Here is a 17,985-nt window from a genome sequence, read left to right on the forward strand (position 1 = left end):
AAAATTTAAAATTAATCAAAATGAAAGAAAAGTAAAAAGTTTCAAAAAATAAAAATGAGTTAAGAAAAATTTAAAATTTCCTCTGTATAAATTTAAAATAATGATTATGATTAAACCACAGTGACTCAAGTATTAAAAATCATTAAGTAAAAGTTAACAATACAATCAACTGGTAAAACAAATTGTTCATAAATTTCAAAATTTACAAAAAATCAATGAAAGCACTTCGGAAAAAATATGTCTTAAGATCCTTTTTAAAAACGTCAAGAGATTGTTCATTTCGTAAGGATGAAGGTAAGCTGTTCCAAAGAGTTGGTGCGGCAATATCGAACCGTCGTTCACCATAGCGTTTTGTCCTAACATCGTTTGGTAGTCGTAACAGCATGCTTTTCTCCGATCGTAAGGCTCTACCAGGTTTGTAATGTTCAACTAATTCCTGTAGGTATGATGGTGCCTTGCCATGAATTGCTTTAAAAATGTACAGCAGGAGTTTGCACTGACAACGAAAATGAACCGGTAACCAGTGCAATGAAATGAGAACAGGTGTTATTGAATCGTATTTTCTCTTGCGCGTTATTAGCCGTGCTGCTGTATTTTGCACACGCTGTAGTTTTGTTATTACACAGCTATTTGTTCCGTATAACAGCGCATTACCATAATCTAGTTGTGATGTAACGAGTGAGCACACTAGAGTCTTACATGCCTCATCTGTAATCAGGGATCTAATGCGACCAATATTTCGTATCTGATGAAAAAATGCTTTTGTCGTTGCACTACCTTGTTGTTCCATGCTGAGTGTTTTGTCAAAATAAAATCCAAGATTTTTCACACAAGAAGCATCAGTCAATATAGTTCCATCGAATGTTAGTTGGAAACTGGATAGTTGCTTTAGTTGTTGTTTTGGTGCAAACACAATTAATTTGGTTTTGTCTTGGTTTAATCTAAGCATGTTGATACTCATCCATGCACTGATATCCGACAAACAGTTCTCAAGACGATTGGAGATGTAAATGTAAACAATAAAATTGAGCATTTAAAATCAATAAATCCAATACCCACTATATGATCAAGGTCAACTGTCTATTTTAGACAGTTTATTTAAGCTTTATTGCAGATTCCTGAAACTAAATTTGGAGATAATAAAACAATTTTTCATATTTTCCATTTAAGGAATAACTGTAATACTTGTTCTGTCTATGAAGAAATAACATAAAAAATTTGGTGCACACTGAATAACGTGTCTAGCGGGTTATTTGACAGTGTGCACCGCATTTTTTATGTTATTTCGAATAGACAGAAAAAATATTACAGTCAATTCTTATAATTTAATTCTAAATTCCATTTTAAACCGTAGAAAACCATGAAAAAACATTGATGACGTCACGGTCACATGACTAAATTATGTCTATGGACAGATAACAAAATAACGTCAGCCAATCAGAAGACCTGTTACATTTAAAATTAAATTATTTTTAAAGGGACATAACTCAAGGACGTAAAAAAATGAAGCCACTAAAATTCAAATTTCATCTGAGTTTTGTGGTAATACGAATTGTGTAAATGTTTTATAACATTTGGTTACGGCAAACTGAAGAAAGAGAACAGAAAGAAAGAGAAGGTGTGAGCAACTGCTCACTGATGACACGACTGCCCAAATATTTCAGTAAACACGAAGTTGATGAATGATGAATAAAAAAACGCATCACATGGTGTAGCTGACTTATATATGTAGGAATCAAATCTATGGCAGATTCATAATCTATGGCAAATGTGACGTCATGCCGTCCAAAATCTATGGCGGATTTTTGTTGTTTCCAAAATCTATGGCAGATTCATAATCTATGGCAAATGTGACGTCATGCCGTCCAAAATCTATGGCGGATTTTTGTTGTTTCCAAAATCTATGGCAGATTTTGTGCAAATGTAGAACAAGGCAGTACATATACGATCAATGACTTATCGTAAACAAGCGGAAATGAACAACAACGGGAGTATGTCTATAAAAATTTGTGAAAAAACATTCTGTAATGGTCAACCAAATCATGATGGCAAACAAAAAATTTTGTAAATGATGAATTCATATACCTTAATACAGACTTCAAGATTAAAACGATGTGTCCCGTAAAATAAAGCACTTTTTCTTCGGTGCACTGTATCAGTACCGGTTTAACCCATCTATTAACATAACTATTAAATCTCTTAACAATAAAGAAGTGGCAGTTTTTTCTTTTTTTTTTTTATCAAATATTGATAATGAATAAAAATGAATAGTTTGAATTTTGAAATGATATTTATTTCATTGTAAACACATCTTTTGTTTTGATGACTATTAAAATTAAATTAATATCCGGTAATTTTATCTTTCACTTGATAAACTTTACCAGTCGTAGACAGTAAAATAATTACTATAACTCCTTTTCTAAAATATTAGGGACTGGAAAAAAGCGGTGCCCTTGTTCACCATGGGCTTCGGGCAGTGCAGAACATTTTGTCCCTTTTTCGGTTAATATAATATATTTCACATCTAATATATCCTTTAAACCATCCGCAAATTATTATCGAGGGTGCTACCTTTATTTGGAATGGTGTTCAAATCTATTGATTTCAGCATCGTTAGCAGCGGCGATGATGAAATATTGCGCTATTCAATTGTGACGTTATATGTTACTCTTTGCCCCGGAAAATTACACAAATCTGCCATAGATTTGGAGAAAACAAAAATCTGTCATAGATTTGATTTGATTGACTTTTGTAACGTCACATATGCCATAGATTAGGAATCTGCCATAGAGTTGGAACCGGCCATAGATTTGAGTCCTACATATATACCCTGAAACCAATTTTCAGAAATCATTGTATTGTAGTTCCTGAGATAAATGTGATGAATTTTTAACATTGGCTATCATGTGTAAAATTATACAAGTGTGTAGTAAACAGGAAGTTGTTGAGTGATGAATCTGAAATACATTTCACGGTATAGCTGACTTATATAAACTCTGAAACCAAATTACATAACTCTTTATGATGTAGTTCGTGAGAAAGATGTGACAAAAATATTCATGTGACGGACAAACAAATTGAAAACAGATGTCTAATGGTCAAACAAATAGAGAGAAATGCCCAATGGTCAAACAAATAGAGAGAAATGCCCAATGGTCAAACGAATGGAGAGAAATGCCCAATGGTCAAACAAATGGGATGAAGATACCCGATAGTCAAAGAAATAGAGAGAATGTGCCTATTGTCCAAACAAATTGAGAACAGATGCCTAATGACTAAATAATGACATTGAGAACATCTATACCACAGATCACAACATGAAAATAAAGACAAAAACAAACTTTTCAGAATTATTGGAATACATAATTATATTCCTGCAAGAAGAATCACAATAGAATTCCAAACACAATTCTTCTCCAACTATTGACTTTGACTCACAAAATCTTGTAAGAAAATTATAAAAACAAAATTTAAAGTGAGAAAGTATTTTTTATTACAAAATAAAATAGCACTACATGTATTAAATTAACAAATCTACATAAATTCACTTTACTAATCATATTTCATTGTTTTCATATCACCTTAATGAACTTGTAAACAGAAGCACATCAAGTTCAAATTCAACATCATCACATATTTGTAGCATCATTACACAGCACGGTCAAAACTACACTGAGCAACCATCTGTGATTTGGCAAACAGCTCCATCTGTTGGCCTTCGTACCCTGGGTTTGTGTCAGGTTCTGTAGGTTGTACTGTAACCTGGTTGGGTCTCAGGGTGCTAAGCATGCTCACTACAAGAACTTGTGACTGGTACCATTTTCTCAGACGAAACTGACGATAGGTGTTCTTCAGACCAATGGCTACGGACTTCCTGTTTAATAGATGTAAGGCTCTGGATTTGTTACCTCTCTGAACTTGGTGTACAGCTTTTTCTTTGACTCTCTCAATATAGCGATCTAAAAAATAAGATGAAATTTTAAAAATATGTTCGAATTGTTAACTCATTATATAAATGTCTTTTTTTTCTGAAAAATTATAAAAAAAACTTTCAAAAAGTTGTTCATTATATCATTTACTTGTTTTCAACGTTTTCTATTTTCTTAAAATATCATTATTAATAAAACTGCTTTTTAAAATCTACACTGATCTCATTCAGAATATTTTAGATAAGTCAAGAAAATAAGTGAGCGATCTTTCTTAATCTCTTATTCAATCTTGGAACTAGCAAGACTTGTTTCAAATAAGAACAGATATATATTGTTTTTAAATTAAAAAAGACGGCACGAAAAATTTTAATTCATGAAGGGAGGTCTGAAAGTTGAGCATTTAGAAAGACTTACCAAGTACAATAATTTGTTGTACAGCTCTGTCATGGATCAGCAGGTGCTTCCTCAGTAGTACTGTATCATCCATAACTATGCTGTCATTAACTGGTGCAGATTCAGCCATTGCTATATTGTCACTATTAAACTGGTGTGGGTTCAGTAAATATCTGAGGTCAGATGATGTTTCAAACTGTCGCGTTTATTTATCAAATCTATTTTGAGTCTGTTTTCACAGTATACATTTGAGAAATTTTGAGATCAAAAGACTCATTCTTCTACTCAAAAAGACTTAGGAGACTATTTAGGATTAATTGTTGTGGATTAATAAAAAGATCAAAGTAAACAATTAAATAAAGATATTATAAATGATAATTAAATCATTTTTTTTTTATATTTCAGTAGTAATTGGCTTGCATTGTCTTGCAATCATATATAATTGTAATTTAATAATTAGATGAATGTCTTTGATCATTATAAAAACAAAGGTTAAATCAAAATTTGATTGGCTTGTTGTTTTAACATTTTCTAACTAATAATATAATTATTTGCTGCAGAATGATAGAAAACACAAGATTTTCAGTTCCATATAACTTTTCAAATAACACCATAATAAAATATCTTAAATGAATTTCAAGGAAAAACATGCACAAAATTTTTAAATTTTTTAAACAATATTTTTATGTTTGAAAAGGTTTTTTATAACTATAAAAATAGAGGTCATTTGCTTGTAGTATCTGAGAAAAGGATCAAATCATGAATACTTAAAGCTGACCAATAAACCATAAAAATGAAGTCAAGGTCAGACGAACATTGCCAGATTTTGTATGACTATGTTTCTAAGCAAAATTAAAGTTTTATGACAAAAGAATGGTAAAGTAATAGTACCATGAATCTTAACTTCTCCCATTTCAAGGGAAGATCTAAAAGTTGGGTTATGTCCTGTCTTTCATAGGTGTGAAAAGCACCTACATTTTGTTCAATATGATCTTAATGTCATACACATAAAGTGGAGAATAGGACAATACCTGTAAAATTTTAGTGCAACCTCAGGTTGATCTGTGTAAAAATGGTGTGTCGCTATACAAGCTATGGCTTCTACATGCATACTATCATACATTAGAACATCTTTATAAAATTTAACTGCATTTTCCATCTCATTTAAACCCTGGAAAAAAAGAAAAAAAATAGTTAAAAAGTCTAGTGATTGATATAAGGTAAAAGGGGTTTAAGTATTTGAGACAGTAACCTTATAAAATACTGATGACAACATGGAACATCTTAGTGTTATCATAACAATAAGACTTCAGGAGCTCAAACTATAAACAGAAAATATTTGTTTTGTGCCAATCATAACCACGATTTTTCTGCTTTTTTATAAAACAGTCTTTAGAACTGAGGGCAGAAAATTATAATTTTTTTCAGTGTTCCTTTCTTTATGAGGATGAGGAAAACTTGTATTTTAGTGACATAAGGTTTTATGATATCAAAGTCTGCAATCAACCCTTTGGAAAATTTGTAATTCTTTGAGCAACTTAATTTGTGGGTCACATGTAAAATAAGGATATATATAAAATCGCTGTCAATTAAACAAAGCTTGCAGCAATTTTGACACCCACCCCTAAACTATTTGAATTTAATTTTTTTTATCCTTCATTGATTTTTTTATGTCGTCCCTAAGTTCAATTTTGCTCAATGTTGAAGGCCTAACTGCAATTCTGATATGAAGAACAGAAATTAAAGTACTTTTCATTTCCTTGAGTTTTTCAAGTGCATCAACATATTTTGTGTCAAAAAGGAGCCTGTTATTCTGTAGTTTTTTGCTGTGTTACATACCTTATTTGTTGTTTACTCACTATTTTGTACATAAATTAGTTTTCTTGTTTGAATTATTTTATACCCCATTGTCTTTTTTATATATATCTTATCCATTCAATTCAATTTCAATTTGACTAGCAGTTTCATTAAGCTGAAATCCCTGGTTATTCTTGCTTGAAATTTCTATAACATTTGAGACTTATATCAAAGTGTTTCCGAAAATTCACATGTTCAATGGTACTATTTTATGGAAAATAACTAGCATTGAATTCTTACCTCATATAATCTAGTTATACCTGTCAATAAAATTGTTTCCCCTTGAAAGATTTCTTTGAAAAACTTGTGTCTAATCCATTTCTTTTGAACCATAAAATATGTTTTAACTAAAAACTAATGTTTCTAATCCATGATTGTAAACTTCTACGGTTGTGAGTGGTTGACCAACCCCCAATATATCTTTATGTTGCATAGATACAAATAGAAATCTTACCTCATAAATTCTAGCTATTCCTGTTAATAGAGTTGTTTCCCCTTGAAATTTATCCAATCCTTGTTTATAAACTTCCACAGCAGTAAGAGGTTGATCAAGCCTGAGATACACTTTACATAGATACAGATAGGGGTCTACCATGTCTTGTTGTTTTAATGCTGATTTTAATTGCTGCTCTGAGTCTCTAAACATTCCTAATCTGAAACAAAGAAAAAAGTGGGGTCTAATTGATACATTGAAAATAAATTTAAAAGTACTGTAAATTCAGAAATTATTGCAAGGTTTTTATTATTGCGAAAAATGCAACAGAATTGTAAACACAATAATTTAAACTCTCATTTTGAAATATTTTATATGAATTAAACAGGATTTTTCTCAAAATCGTAAATATTCAAATCGCATTTAAGTCTAAAATGACAAAATCGCAATAATAAATGCAGTCAATAATTTCTGAATTTACAGTAAATTAATTTAGTTTCTTGAAAATTTTCAAATGCAGTTTTTGAGTTTTAATAAATGTTTTTACAGAAGTTTATCAAAACATTGAATAAATTAAACTGCCCTTAAACTGAATGATTTATACAAAAGAAAATCCTTTAGACCTTTACCTGTAATAACATTTGGCTAACTGTACTTTCCACCACCAGTCTTTAAACTGACATGCTTCTGTAGCTAATGCTGCCAACTCGAGTGCCTTTAAATAGAAGATTATAGGAAAGAATGAGCATATATCAATCACAAGTCTTAAATACTTCTTCAGCTATTGCTGCAAACAGGGTTTCCGCTGGCGGTCGCCATTTTCGCAATTTGCGAAAAAATAATAATTGTGGCGATTAAAATTCGTCATTGGCGAAAGAATTTGGCGAAAGAAATATATATAACGATTTATTTTCAGCCATCTTGTTTATTTACTTATTTCGGGTTTCTCGGACTTTACCAGATCAGACAATACTCAGAATTCACATTGAACTCGTTAAGGGATTTGACAGAAAATCAATAATCAGCTGATTGCATTTATAGCTATCGACATCAAAGGACTAATTAATAAAGGTGTTAATTGTATTATATGACAAAATGATATTGTTTTTGGGAAGGTTAACTTTCTGGTTGTAAGACCCGTCACGGCCAGGCTGGGAGACTGGATAGGCAAATTCTCACATTAAATCTGTACCAATACAGTGTGTTAAATGTCTTCCTTTTTACACCATAACCCATGGTGGTGCTCCTACTAAAGGAGGGAGATACGGAACATACATACATAATGGCGTCCATCACATGTCACAAAAGGGATTTATTATTACAACTTTGCAACGCACGTGTTTGAAGCAAATTTTTGACGCTTCCTCTCGATCCTTCTTTTAATTATAGTCCAGAAAAAAAAACTGTTGTTATGCCGAAAAAGGTTCAAAAGCAAGAAAGGTCTCTGATTTTGAACATTATCATTTAACTTAGATATAGATAATTGATTTGAGTGGGTACTTTAAAGTCGTTCCAGTGACACACGTGTTTCATGCATAGTTTTACTTGTTTACGATGGTTTAGAAAAGAAAACTGTCGTTATGAAGAAATTTATTCAAACGGTTGGCATGAGAGTAACCCTTCAATGTAATGACTACGAGGGATCAATTCCAAGTGATAAAATGTTTTGTTTTGTTATAAAAACCTCTTCTTATTGAGGGGGGTAGGGGGGGCTGTAAAAAAAGAAATATTTTAAAAGAAAAATATATTTGTGTTACTTGGCGAAAAAAATAATAAAGTGGCGAAATATATATTGTTTTGGCGAAAGAGGTGGCGAAAAAAATAATTGACCCAGGGGAAACCCTGGCTGCAAAGTCTAGTGCTTGTAAATAAAGGAAGGGATCTGTAACTCAACTTATTTTCACAGAGAATTAATTTGGTATTGGGCCCATTCTAGCCCACTTTGTAATGATTTAAGGTAGATTCATGGTATACCGCCATCTTGGATTGAACAATCACAGTAAAAAATAGGTCTAGTTATTTGCCTAAATCTGCAAATTTGTAGACAGATTTGCAATTTAATGGTTAGACTGTTTAATAATATAAAGAAAACTTGGCAATTTATTGTATAATCCAAAATATTTAAACAAATATATTTTTCTTGCTTTTAGAATCATTTTTTTCAAACGAGCCATTTAAGGGAAGATAACTCTTTTAGTAAAAAATTTATACTGGACAGATAGGGAATTTTTTTCTTTTTACTTGTAGCAAGAAAACAAGTTCGGTGACACCATTTTTTCTTTTTATTTTCTTAAAACATATTACAAAACCTATCTTTTCACAATTTTTTTCAAAATTCTATCTCATAGATTTTTTTTTATGCACACAAATGTGTTTTCCCATGAACAATCTAACCAAATTTAGGTAATTTTCTACGACCCATAGCTTGAAAAATAGCACGGTGACCCCTCCTTTTTATTAGATATTTGAAAAGAGCATATTAAAATCTTCATTCTGGCTAAGTATAAGAAAATTCTGTCTCAAAAAATATTTACTTATGATCTACCTTAACATCACAATTTTCAATTTGCTTAATGTGGTTAAATAAGGAAAGATACAAGTTTGTCATATAAGCGACAATTTGTATTCACAATACTTTCAAACTTCTGAAAATTGCAAAAATAAATCAATCCCAAACATTAGCTGGTTAACAGTATATGTGAGGATTGACAGTTGGTGGTTTAAGGCTCTTTCAGCACTAATGGCTAAATTGTGTTGGCCAGTTTATATTGATGGTAGAAGCAGGAGTGCCTGGAGGGAAACACCAATTTTAGATCTATGGGTAACTGTCAATCCTAGCATCAGGCATCAAACTGTCATTTTTGGCTACCATAACCGTCAAATAATTAAAATTTTTAACATGATTCGTAAAAATGTACTTGTCATGATTCACCGATTTTAAAAAAAAATTATCATTTCCATTTTTTTTGAGAAAAAATAATGTGATTTGTCAAAATCAGTCGATTCTTTTATCGTCATGTACTTAATATTACCATTATTCTTATTTGGCAAGATTTGTTATCGTTATTTGTTATTTGTCATGAAGGTACCCACATCATAACCCTCATATATGTGTTTTCTTGTTTGTTTCTTCATTTTTGTTTGCAAACCTTAGTTTCCTGTATACATAATAAAGGTTTAATAATCTAATTTTGTTGAACCATGTGTCAGGCACTCTGACATCTTTATCTTATGTTAATATAACATATAATAGTTTGTGACAGGGAAACCTGGTCTAAATATAACTTACATTTCTGACATCATTTTCATGATGAAATATATACTCAAACAAGGATTTGGCTAAGTTCTGTCTTGATGCATACTTTGTAAAGTTCAATCTACCCAGGTTAATAAAAGGTCCATCTGGTGTCGACAACATAGAAGCCTAAAATACAAAATAATTCAATTAAATTTCTTTCTATAAACATTTATATGCAATGCATAAAACATTCAGTCAACTTATTCTAAGAAAACTGTAAGGAAACTATATATTACCTTAAGATATACTTATGACTTTTCTCTAAAGTGAAGTAAAGTGATAATTGATATTTATTTAAGTAATTATTTTGGGGTGAAGAAATTTAGTGAAATAATATGCAAGTTTTACATAAATACGGTAATGATAAATTTTCCGCTTAAATTTCTCAAATATTTCTATAAGAAATTTAGACAGATAAACATAATCCAGAAAACTATATAGTCACATAGCGTCAGACATGAGAACTAGAGTAGCTGTCTTTGTTCTTATTCCTAATAAAAGACTAATAAAGGCAACAGTAGTATACCGCTGTTCAAAACTCATAAATCCATGGACAAAAAACAAAATCGGGATAACAAACTAAAACCGAGGGAAACGCATTAAATATAAGAGGAGAACAACGACATAACACTAAAATGTAACACACATAGACAAAATCCCACGAGAATAACAAATATAACATATATATATATATAACATCAAAACCAAATACATGAATTTGGGATAGACAAGTACCGTGACACGTCTTATCGCAATGTGAATTTACACTCAAAAATAAGAGAAAACAAACGACACAACGTTATAATGTAATACACACAGAAACGAACTATAATATAACAATGACCATATTCCTGACTTGGTACAGGGCATTTTTAAAGGAAAAAATGGTGGGTTGAACCTGGTTTTGTGGCATGCCAAACCTCGCACTTTTATGGCCATGTGAAAAATAACATCAAAATGACAACACAGGACTACAATATAAATAAATTGGAGAACACAATTGACAAAGAATCACACGAACAACAGCCAACAAAAGGCAACAAGTTCAAAATTTTAATACGCCATAAGTGTATTTTGTCCACACAAGACCTATGTGTGATGCACAGATACAAAAGTTTGAAAGCCGAAACGAGTACAAAGTTGAACAGCATCGAGGACCAAAAGATCAAAAAGGTTGTGCCAAAAACGGCAAGGGTTTTCTGTTAAGTTACCAGAAAATCCCTATAATTTAGAGTAATTTATACTTTTGCAAACAGTAAATTTAATAAAATGAATATACAAAAGATGTACATGATAAAGCTGAAGTATTAACTAATTACAGGAAACAACTTAAATACATTTACATAACCAGACATTTGAAACACAAAAGTAGACACATCCGAATACGTTTAAACCTCTACGCCGAGTGACGTCCTATTTGAAACTGAAAAATGACGAAAAAATGACGTCATTTGAATTAGTAAAACAGAGCATCAAAAAATGAAAAATGACGTCACATAAGAATGAATAAGATAGAATTAGGATTAATTTAAGATTATATATTTGAACTAAATACTGATATTGCATTTAATAACAAAGCACATTTAAATTCTTATTAATATAAAACTGAGGTAGCAATTAACTATATTATAAAACTATGTCAGGTTTGTTATGAATCTAACTTCAAACGTAAAATATCGTACTGATTACTTTGAACGAAATCAAATCTGATAAATGAAGGCGGTGATTAATTTTCTTTACCATAACACATAAATATAATAGAAAAGACGTCAACACATTTGACAAAATCCGATGAGAATTACAAATATAACATTAAACATTTAAACTAAATACATGAATTGGGATGGATAAGTACCGTACCACGTCTTATAGTAATGCGAGTTCACACTCGGCAAAACAGTCACAATCGGGAATAAGTCACGTATGGTAATTAAAAGATTAGACGACATTATGACAAAACACAATCTACCATGTGGTAAAAATGTCCTTAGCTAGTTTGGTCAACGAAACATCGTATGGATCCACCAAATCGTGATGGTGTCCATAAAATTTACGGAGTGTCAATTTTAATCTGTCCTCTTCATAACTTTGTTGGAGCAGTTTCTGCGTAAGGAGCACACTCCTGTATATGAAGTCTGTATAGTGTGAACAAGCACGAGAATAACGTATCAATTGTGATATGTAAACACCATACGAAGGGGCAGAGGGTATGTTACTGCTGAGAAATGGGAAATTGATAATTGGGAAGTTGAAATCGTCCCGTTTATCATAGATTTTCGTGTGAAGTCGTCCATCTACGTCAATATTGAGGAAAAGATCAAGGTATGAAGCAGTCCTTCTAGTATCAGTGGTATCCTTAATTTCAAGTTCACTTGGATATATGAGATGTAAGTATTGGCTGAAATATGGGTTATTCAATGATAGAACATCATCAATATATCGGAAAGTAAAATTAAAGAATTTCGCAAGGTGCTTTTTCTTTTTGTCTTTTAGAAGGTTCTGAATGAATTCTGCTTCATACGAGTACAAAAACAAATCAGCCAGCAGGGGTGCACAATTAGTACCCATTGGAATACCGACTGTCTGTTGAAATATAAATCCTCCAAACTCAACAAATATATTGTCGATCAAAAAGTCCAGCATTTTGATAATATCATCTTCTGTATATTTTCTGGGAGATTCAGTGTGATTTTTCACAAAATATGAATGATTGTAACCCAAAACAAGAAATTTGTATCTACGATTTCCATTTTTATAGAAAAAGCTCTGTTTTATGAGATGGTGTAGTCGATCTAATAACATGTGTAAATGCAATAATTTAAAGCAACATAGCAAGAAAAATCATTTTCTAAATGTGAACTCACAAATAATGGAACCTACATCTCCCTTATCTTGAAATAAGGGATATATAATAATAATGATAATAATCACCTTACAGAGGGTAAAATCAGTTAGTACAATACTATCAAGCATACACTACCACAGATAATTCGACATGTAGTTAAATAAGAAATTAACAGAATAAATACATACAGTTCCTAAAATTAACAGAATAAATACATACAGTTCCTAAAATTAACAGAATAAATACATACAGTTCCTAAAATTAACAGAATAAATACATACAGTTCCTAAAATTAACAGAATAAATACATACAGTTCCTAAAATTAACAGAATAAATACATACAGTTCCTAATCTGACATATCTCCCAGAGGCACTAGTGACAGGTCTTGCAGTATGTGCTGTACGTGGGGTCCGAATGGCCTGTTCCATTGTACCTGGTCTCCCACCCTGTGTTCCAGGGCGGGTAAATCCTGATAAAGGTCTTCCTGACTGGGACATTGGTCTGTAAAAACACATCACTGGTATTGAAAATATTGAGCTATTAAATGGCATTTCTTATTATGGTTATCATGTCAATGTGTAATATTAGACTATTTTACCAAATTATATATTTTTTTAATCGATATCATGATGCCACATTTCATGTGATACCAATTTTCAAAGATATTTTTGTGTAAAAGGTAAGGGACGTCAATAATCTTGTTATAGCTTGTGTCCAATTCCTTTGTGAATACAAATATGTTACTAATCTCTGTTAAAGTGATACTTTTAAAAATATTGTTAAGAATTTATCTTTGCATATTCTTAATTTCTTACATTGTTTTTCAAATAAAGAAATACTTGGATATTAATTTAAAGATATAATGATACCTACCTTACTCCTTGACTAGGACCACCATGGCCTGTCCCTGGTTGTTTGAGGGATGTTCCAGGTCTGGACACCTGTGCAATAGAGTTGTCATCCATTAACATCTCTGCAATGCCTTCTTCATCTACATCAACTTCATCTACATAAACCTGTGCTGTTAAAGCTCTAGTTTTCAATGTCCAAGACGCCTGAAATATTAATTAAAAAACTTCAAAACATTTTCATTTTGGAATTTCAATTATTTAAGTTATATAAATTTAAAATAGATGAAATGTTGTTTCTCACATGCACTCATAATTTCACCAGTGTCTTAGTAAGACCAAAAATAAAGACTATAAAACAGCAGCCATAGCTCCCTTCTGCCTTTTCTGTGCAATCCTCTGACCTGATGAAAAAACAAATTTTACCTTACATAAATTATTTAAAAGCAACTACATGTACTTACATTCAAATAGTAGAATAAATCATAGAAAAACATGAATTTATTCAATTATTTATTTATTTTTAAATAAAAATAATAAACAAAAGGGGTGGTTGATATCTCACAAAACATGTTGAACTTGAATCCTACTACATTTGTGTGCCCCTCTCAAGTCTGGAGTTTCCAGCCTTTGTTACTCTTGTCTTGAACATCCATTTTCTTTGAACTAGTTCATATTTGGTTAAGGGGCCAGCTGAAACCCGCCTCTGATTTTCCTACTGTGTTGAAGATCAATTGGTGGCTCTCAGCTGATTCTGATCTGTGGTCGGTTTGTTCTCTTTCTCCCATTCCCATTACCATTCTTAATTTTTAAATCAAGTTTAATACAACATTTACAAGGGAGGGTGCCATTCATCTAAACAGTGCCCTCTGCAAAATTCCATCTAAAACACTGGCAAAGAATTTTTTAAAACGGACTGACTGATATATAAGTAGTAGATTTAGTTCAACATTTTTCACAGCTTAAAAAGGTAAAAGGTAGAATTTTAAGTGCTTTGCTCTGTGCATAAATAAAAGGTGTTAATAGACAATGATAGAAGACAGCTATAAATTTTATATAAGTCTGCACTTTCCATTTTTCTTCCAAATCTGCAAATTTTGTCAGCAAATGCTCTATTACAATGTCTTATATGGTCTGAGACCACAATTATTTCGTAGTGCATTTCTTTTAGAACATAAATAAAAAAAAAAAATCCCACCTGCGCTTTCTCAATGAAATTTTTACAGTGTGTTGTACTACTATTGGGACAAATTATATCAAAACTATAGAAAACTTCATCGGCTCTAACTCAAAAAATGGAAAAATTTAAGTTTAGGGCGTCTTGAAATCTTTTTACAGCTTACCTTTGCCTGGGCACTTAATATAAATTGGCGGAATTTATTTCGGCAATTTTGTTCTATCCGCGAAAATAAGCGAAAATTTACACCCCGCGAAAATAACCTGCTATACGGTATTATTACCAGGAAATATAAGAATCATCTACTTCTACTTTGTAGTGACTGCCTTCAACACGTTGAAGTTTATGAAACTTGTACTGCACATTGCTTTGTGGAGAAGTATATATAGTGAAATTTTTTTAATTTTTATAATTATTATCAGACTTATAGACAATCAAAGAGTAAAAAAAATCAAAAAGTTTAACTGAAATCCTCCTTTTATACATTCCTAGTCCACAGAATTATCACATCTCGAAAGGCTTTTCTATTTTTTGTTTTGCGCAGTAAGGATTTAAAGCAAAAAAAAATAATATCCTTTCAAGAGGGTGGTGAAGGGTTATTTCGATGCCTTTTTATTTCACTTATTTTCGTGTTTTGGTGTTTTATTTCTCGTTTTCTCATGCATTCATGTTTGGTTCAATGTGCGTGCTTCGTGTTTCCCCATATTTATTTTCTGTGTTTCGTGTCGGTTCTCTTAATTTCTCATGCTTGTCCTGCATTTGAATAAAAGTACAATGGAACTAATTCAAAGTCAATGTGTTATAATACTTTCTGAAACTTGCGTAATCTGATAGAAATTGATTGATATTGTTATCATTGGGAATTTCTACTTTTGCGATTCTATTGTATATGTATGGTATGTAAAGTCAACGTTGTGTTTGTATCTTAATCACTATAAAAACAAACAGATATACAATGTACTAGTAACCAAACATTAACCATGACACAATAAGACAATGACAGGATGTATAAGTACAGAGCCACGTCACATGCAAGAAAGACACACAAAAAGGCACACAAACAAATAAGCAAAAACGAATGACAAGAATCATTTGAGAATACAGAAATTATCATAGAACATTAACACATTGATGAGATGAATAAATACAGACCCACGTCAAATTGATACCATCATATGAACAGACTAAACAGTAAAAGTATTAAATATTCATAACGAAAAATAAAAGAAAACGATAACAGTTATAAAGATGACAAAAAACGTCAGTACACATAATCTATACAGCAAGACTATCGTGCATTATTTGTGAAGTTGATAGGGAATATTTATCAACAAGGTCTTGGTACCTTCCAAACAACTTTTTAGAAAAAAGGACCAGACATTCTTTGACACACCCCTGGTTCATCAACTTTCTGCTCAGACACTGGTGATGTTGAACAAAGTCAGAGTAGTTGCTGCATGCTCTTGAATACCGAGTAACTTGGGAAATGTATATCTCATATGCAGGTGAAGTTGAATTGTTGCTACTTAGGTGGGTGAAATTGATAATTTCAAAATTAAAATCGTCTCGTTTTTCATAGATTCTGGTACTGAGTTGATCGTGTATTTGAACTTCGAGGTATAGGTCTAAAAATCAGGCAGAAGAAGTGGTGTTTGTTGTTTCTTTAATTTCAAGTTATGGGGAATATATTAATGGAACCAAATCAAGAAAGTTTGGATTGTTAATGGAAAGAACATCATCAATATATCTGAATGTGAAATAAAATGACCTGGCTTCTTTGACCTTCTTGTTTTGACAAGTTCGGCAAGAAGAGTCATAGTTTTTTCCCATAGGAATGCCGACAATTTGTTGAAAAAGTCTGTCTCCAAATTCAACAAATATGTTGTCAATAAGATACTCCAACTGATGATCACTTGTTCCTCTGTGTAACCTGCGTTTCCTTTTTTGCTATCAATAAAATACATGTATGCTGTATGGTATCCCAAAGTAATAAATTTAAAGCATATGCTACCATTTTTAGGCTGAAAGCATTGTGGATTATAAAATTTCTTTTAGACGATTTTTTCAATTTCATGATGGGGGAAAAGTGGTATATATACAGGGTTGAAAAAGTTTTAATAAAACTATTTTCAGAAAAACATTGAAATTTAAAATTATCCAGAAGTTCTTTAGAGTTTTTTAGAATCCACATATGGTTAATACCACTAATGCACTATGCGAATAAACAATTTCACAGTATTTCTGAAGACCCTTTTTCACTGAGTTTTTGTCAATCTAATGACTCTAATTATTGGACAATTCTTTTCTCGAAAATGCAAATCAGCCGGCAATCTACCGTCATGACTGTTGTTTGTCGTGACAGAATTTTGTGAAGTTAAGATATCCGATACATCAAATTACTATGAATAGTATATATAATTTACCAAATCAGATGCAGTAGCAGATGCTTAAAAGTGACTGAAAGGTCTTGATGTCCATTAATAATGGATGCAGGATCTCAAAGAACAGCTGAGTAATAACTTCTGGTACTATTTTCCTGAATATTTACGATTTTATTTTTTGTGCTTCGTTTTTCCCAATTTTTTTTTTCGTGCTACCTTTTTTGCGATTTTCATTTCACGTGTTTCCGTGTTCAGTACACCCTTTTGGCTTTACCACCCTTTTTCAAGACGTCCTTATAATTAACTATTTAGACCATTTCATTCCTTGTCCTCTTAAAGAGGCTCTTTCATTTGTATTTGCAGGTTATTTTATACCAGCCGATAATTTAAGAATAATCGTGATATAGCCCTTCGTTTAAAATCGGTGATAATATTATGATAAAAGATCAAGTTGTCAGTACAGAGACAGGCAGGATAAGTCAAGTTACTAAATTTTATGCCAGTGACAGCTGGGAGTAACAGTTATCCACCAGAAGCCCACTACATGTTTTAGCTTTATACCTGGTCATATGGATTCTTTTCTAATAACTCTGTACATATATCTGTACATTCTTGATACTTCTTTCTTCTGTAACAACTGTAGGCTAGAAAAAGTGGATCCATTTTTAGTTGCCAAGAATGCTATGTGAGGGGAGATAACTCTTTGTGACCTTCTTGAAAAATGATCTGTAAATATGATCTGTCTTCGACAATTCAATATATACGCTACATGAAAGTAAATTTGGAAATCGTATTAGAAATTTATAACTTTTATAAAGTTAT

The 17,985-nt window shown here is 31.6% G+C and overlaps 1 protein-coding gene across 1 annotated transcript in view; it reads right to left on the reverse strand.

The window, feature by feature from the left end:
* LOC139515788 (tetratricopeptide repeat protein 8-like) overlaps positions 1-17,911 on the reverse strand; it is a 41,077-nt gene extending 23,166 nt beyond the window's left edge. The window contains exons 1-7 of the mRNA XM_071305481.1: positions 17,725-17,911; positions 13,631-13,812; positions 13,099-13,258; positions 9,902-10,036; positions 7,242-7,327; positions 6,634-6,832; positions 5,354-5,493 (exon numbers count right to left, since the gene is read on the reverse strand). Coding sequence (XP_071161582.1) covers positions 5,354-5,493; positions 6,634-6,832; positions 7,242-7,327; positions 9,902-10,036; positions 13,099-13,258; positions 13,631-13,812; positions 17,725-17,826 — 1,004 coding nt within the window. The 5' untranslated portion in view covers positions 17,827-17,911. The remainder of the gene's footprint in view (positions 1-5,353; positions 5,494-6,633; positions 6,833-7,241; positions 7,328-9,901; positions 10,037-13,098; positions 13,259-13,630; positions 13,813-17,724) is intronic.
* Positions 17,912-17,985: the final 74 nt, after the last annotated feature.

Source organism: Mytilus edulis, chromosome 3, assembly GCF_963676685.1.
Source record: "Mytilus edulis chromosome 3, xbMytEdul2.2, whole genome shotgun sequence".
Classification (NCBI taxonomy): domain Eukaryota; kingdom Metazoa; phylum Mollusca; class Bivalvia; order Mytilida; family Mytilidae; genus Mytilus; species Mytilus edulis.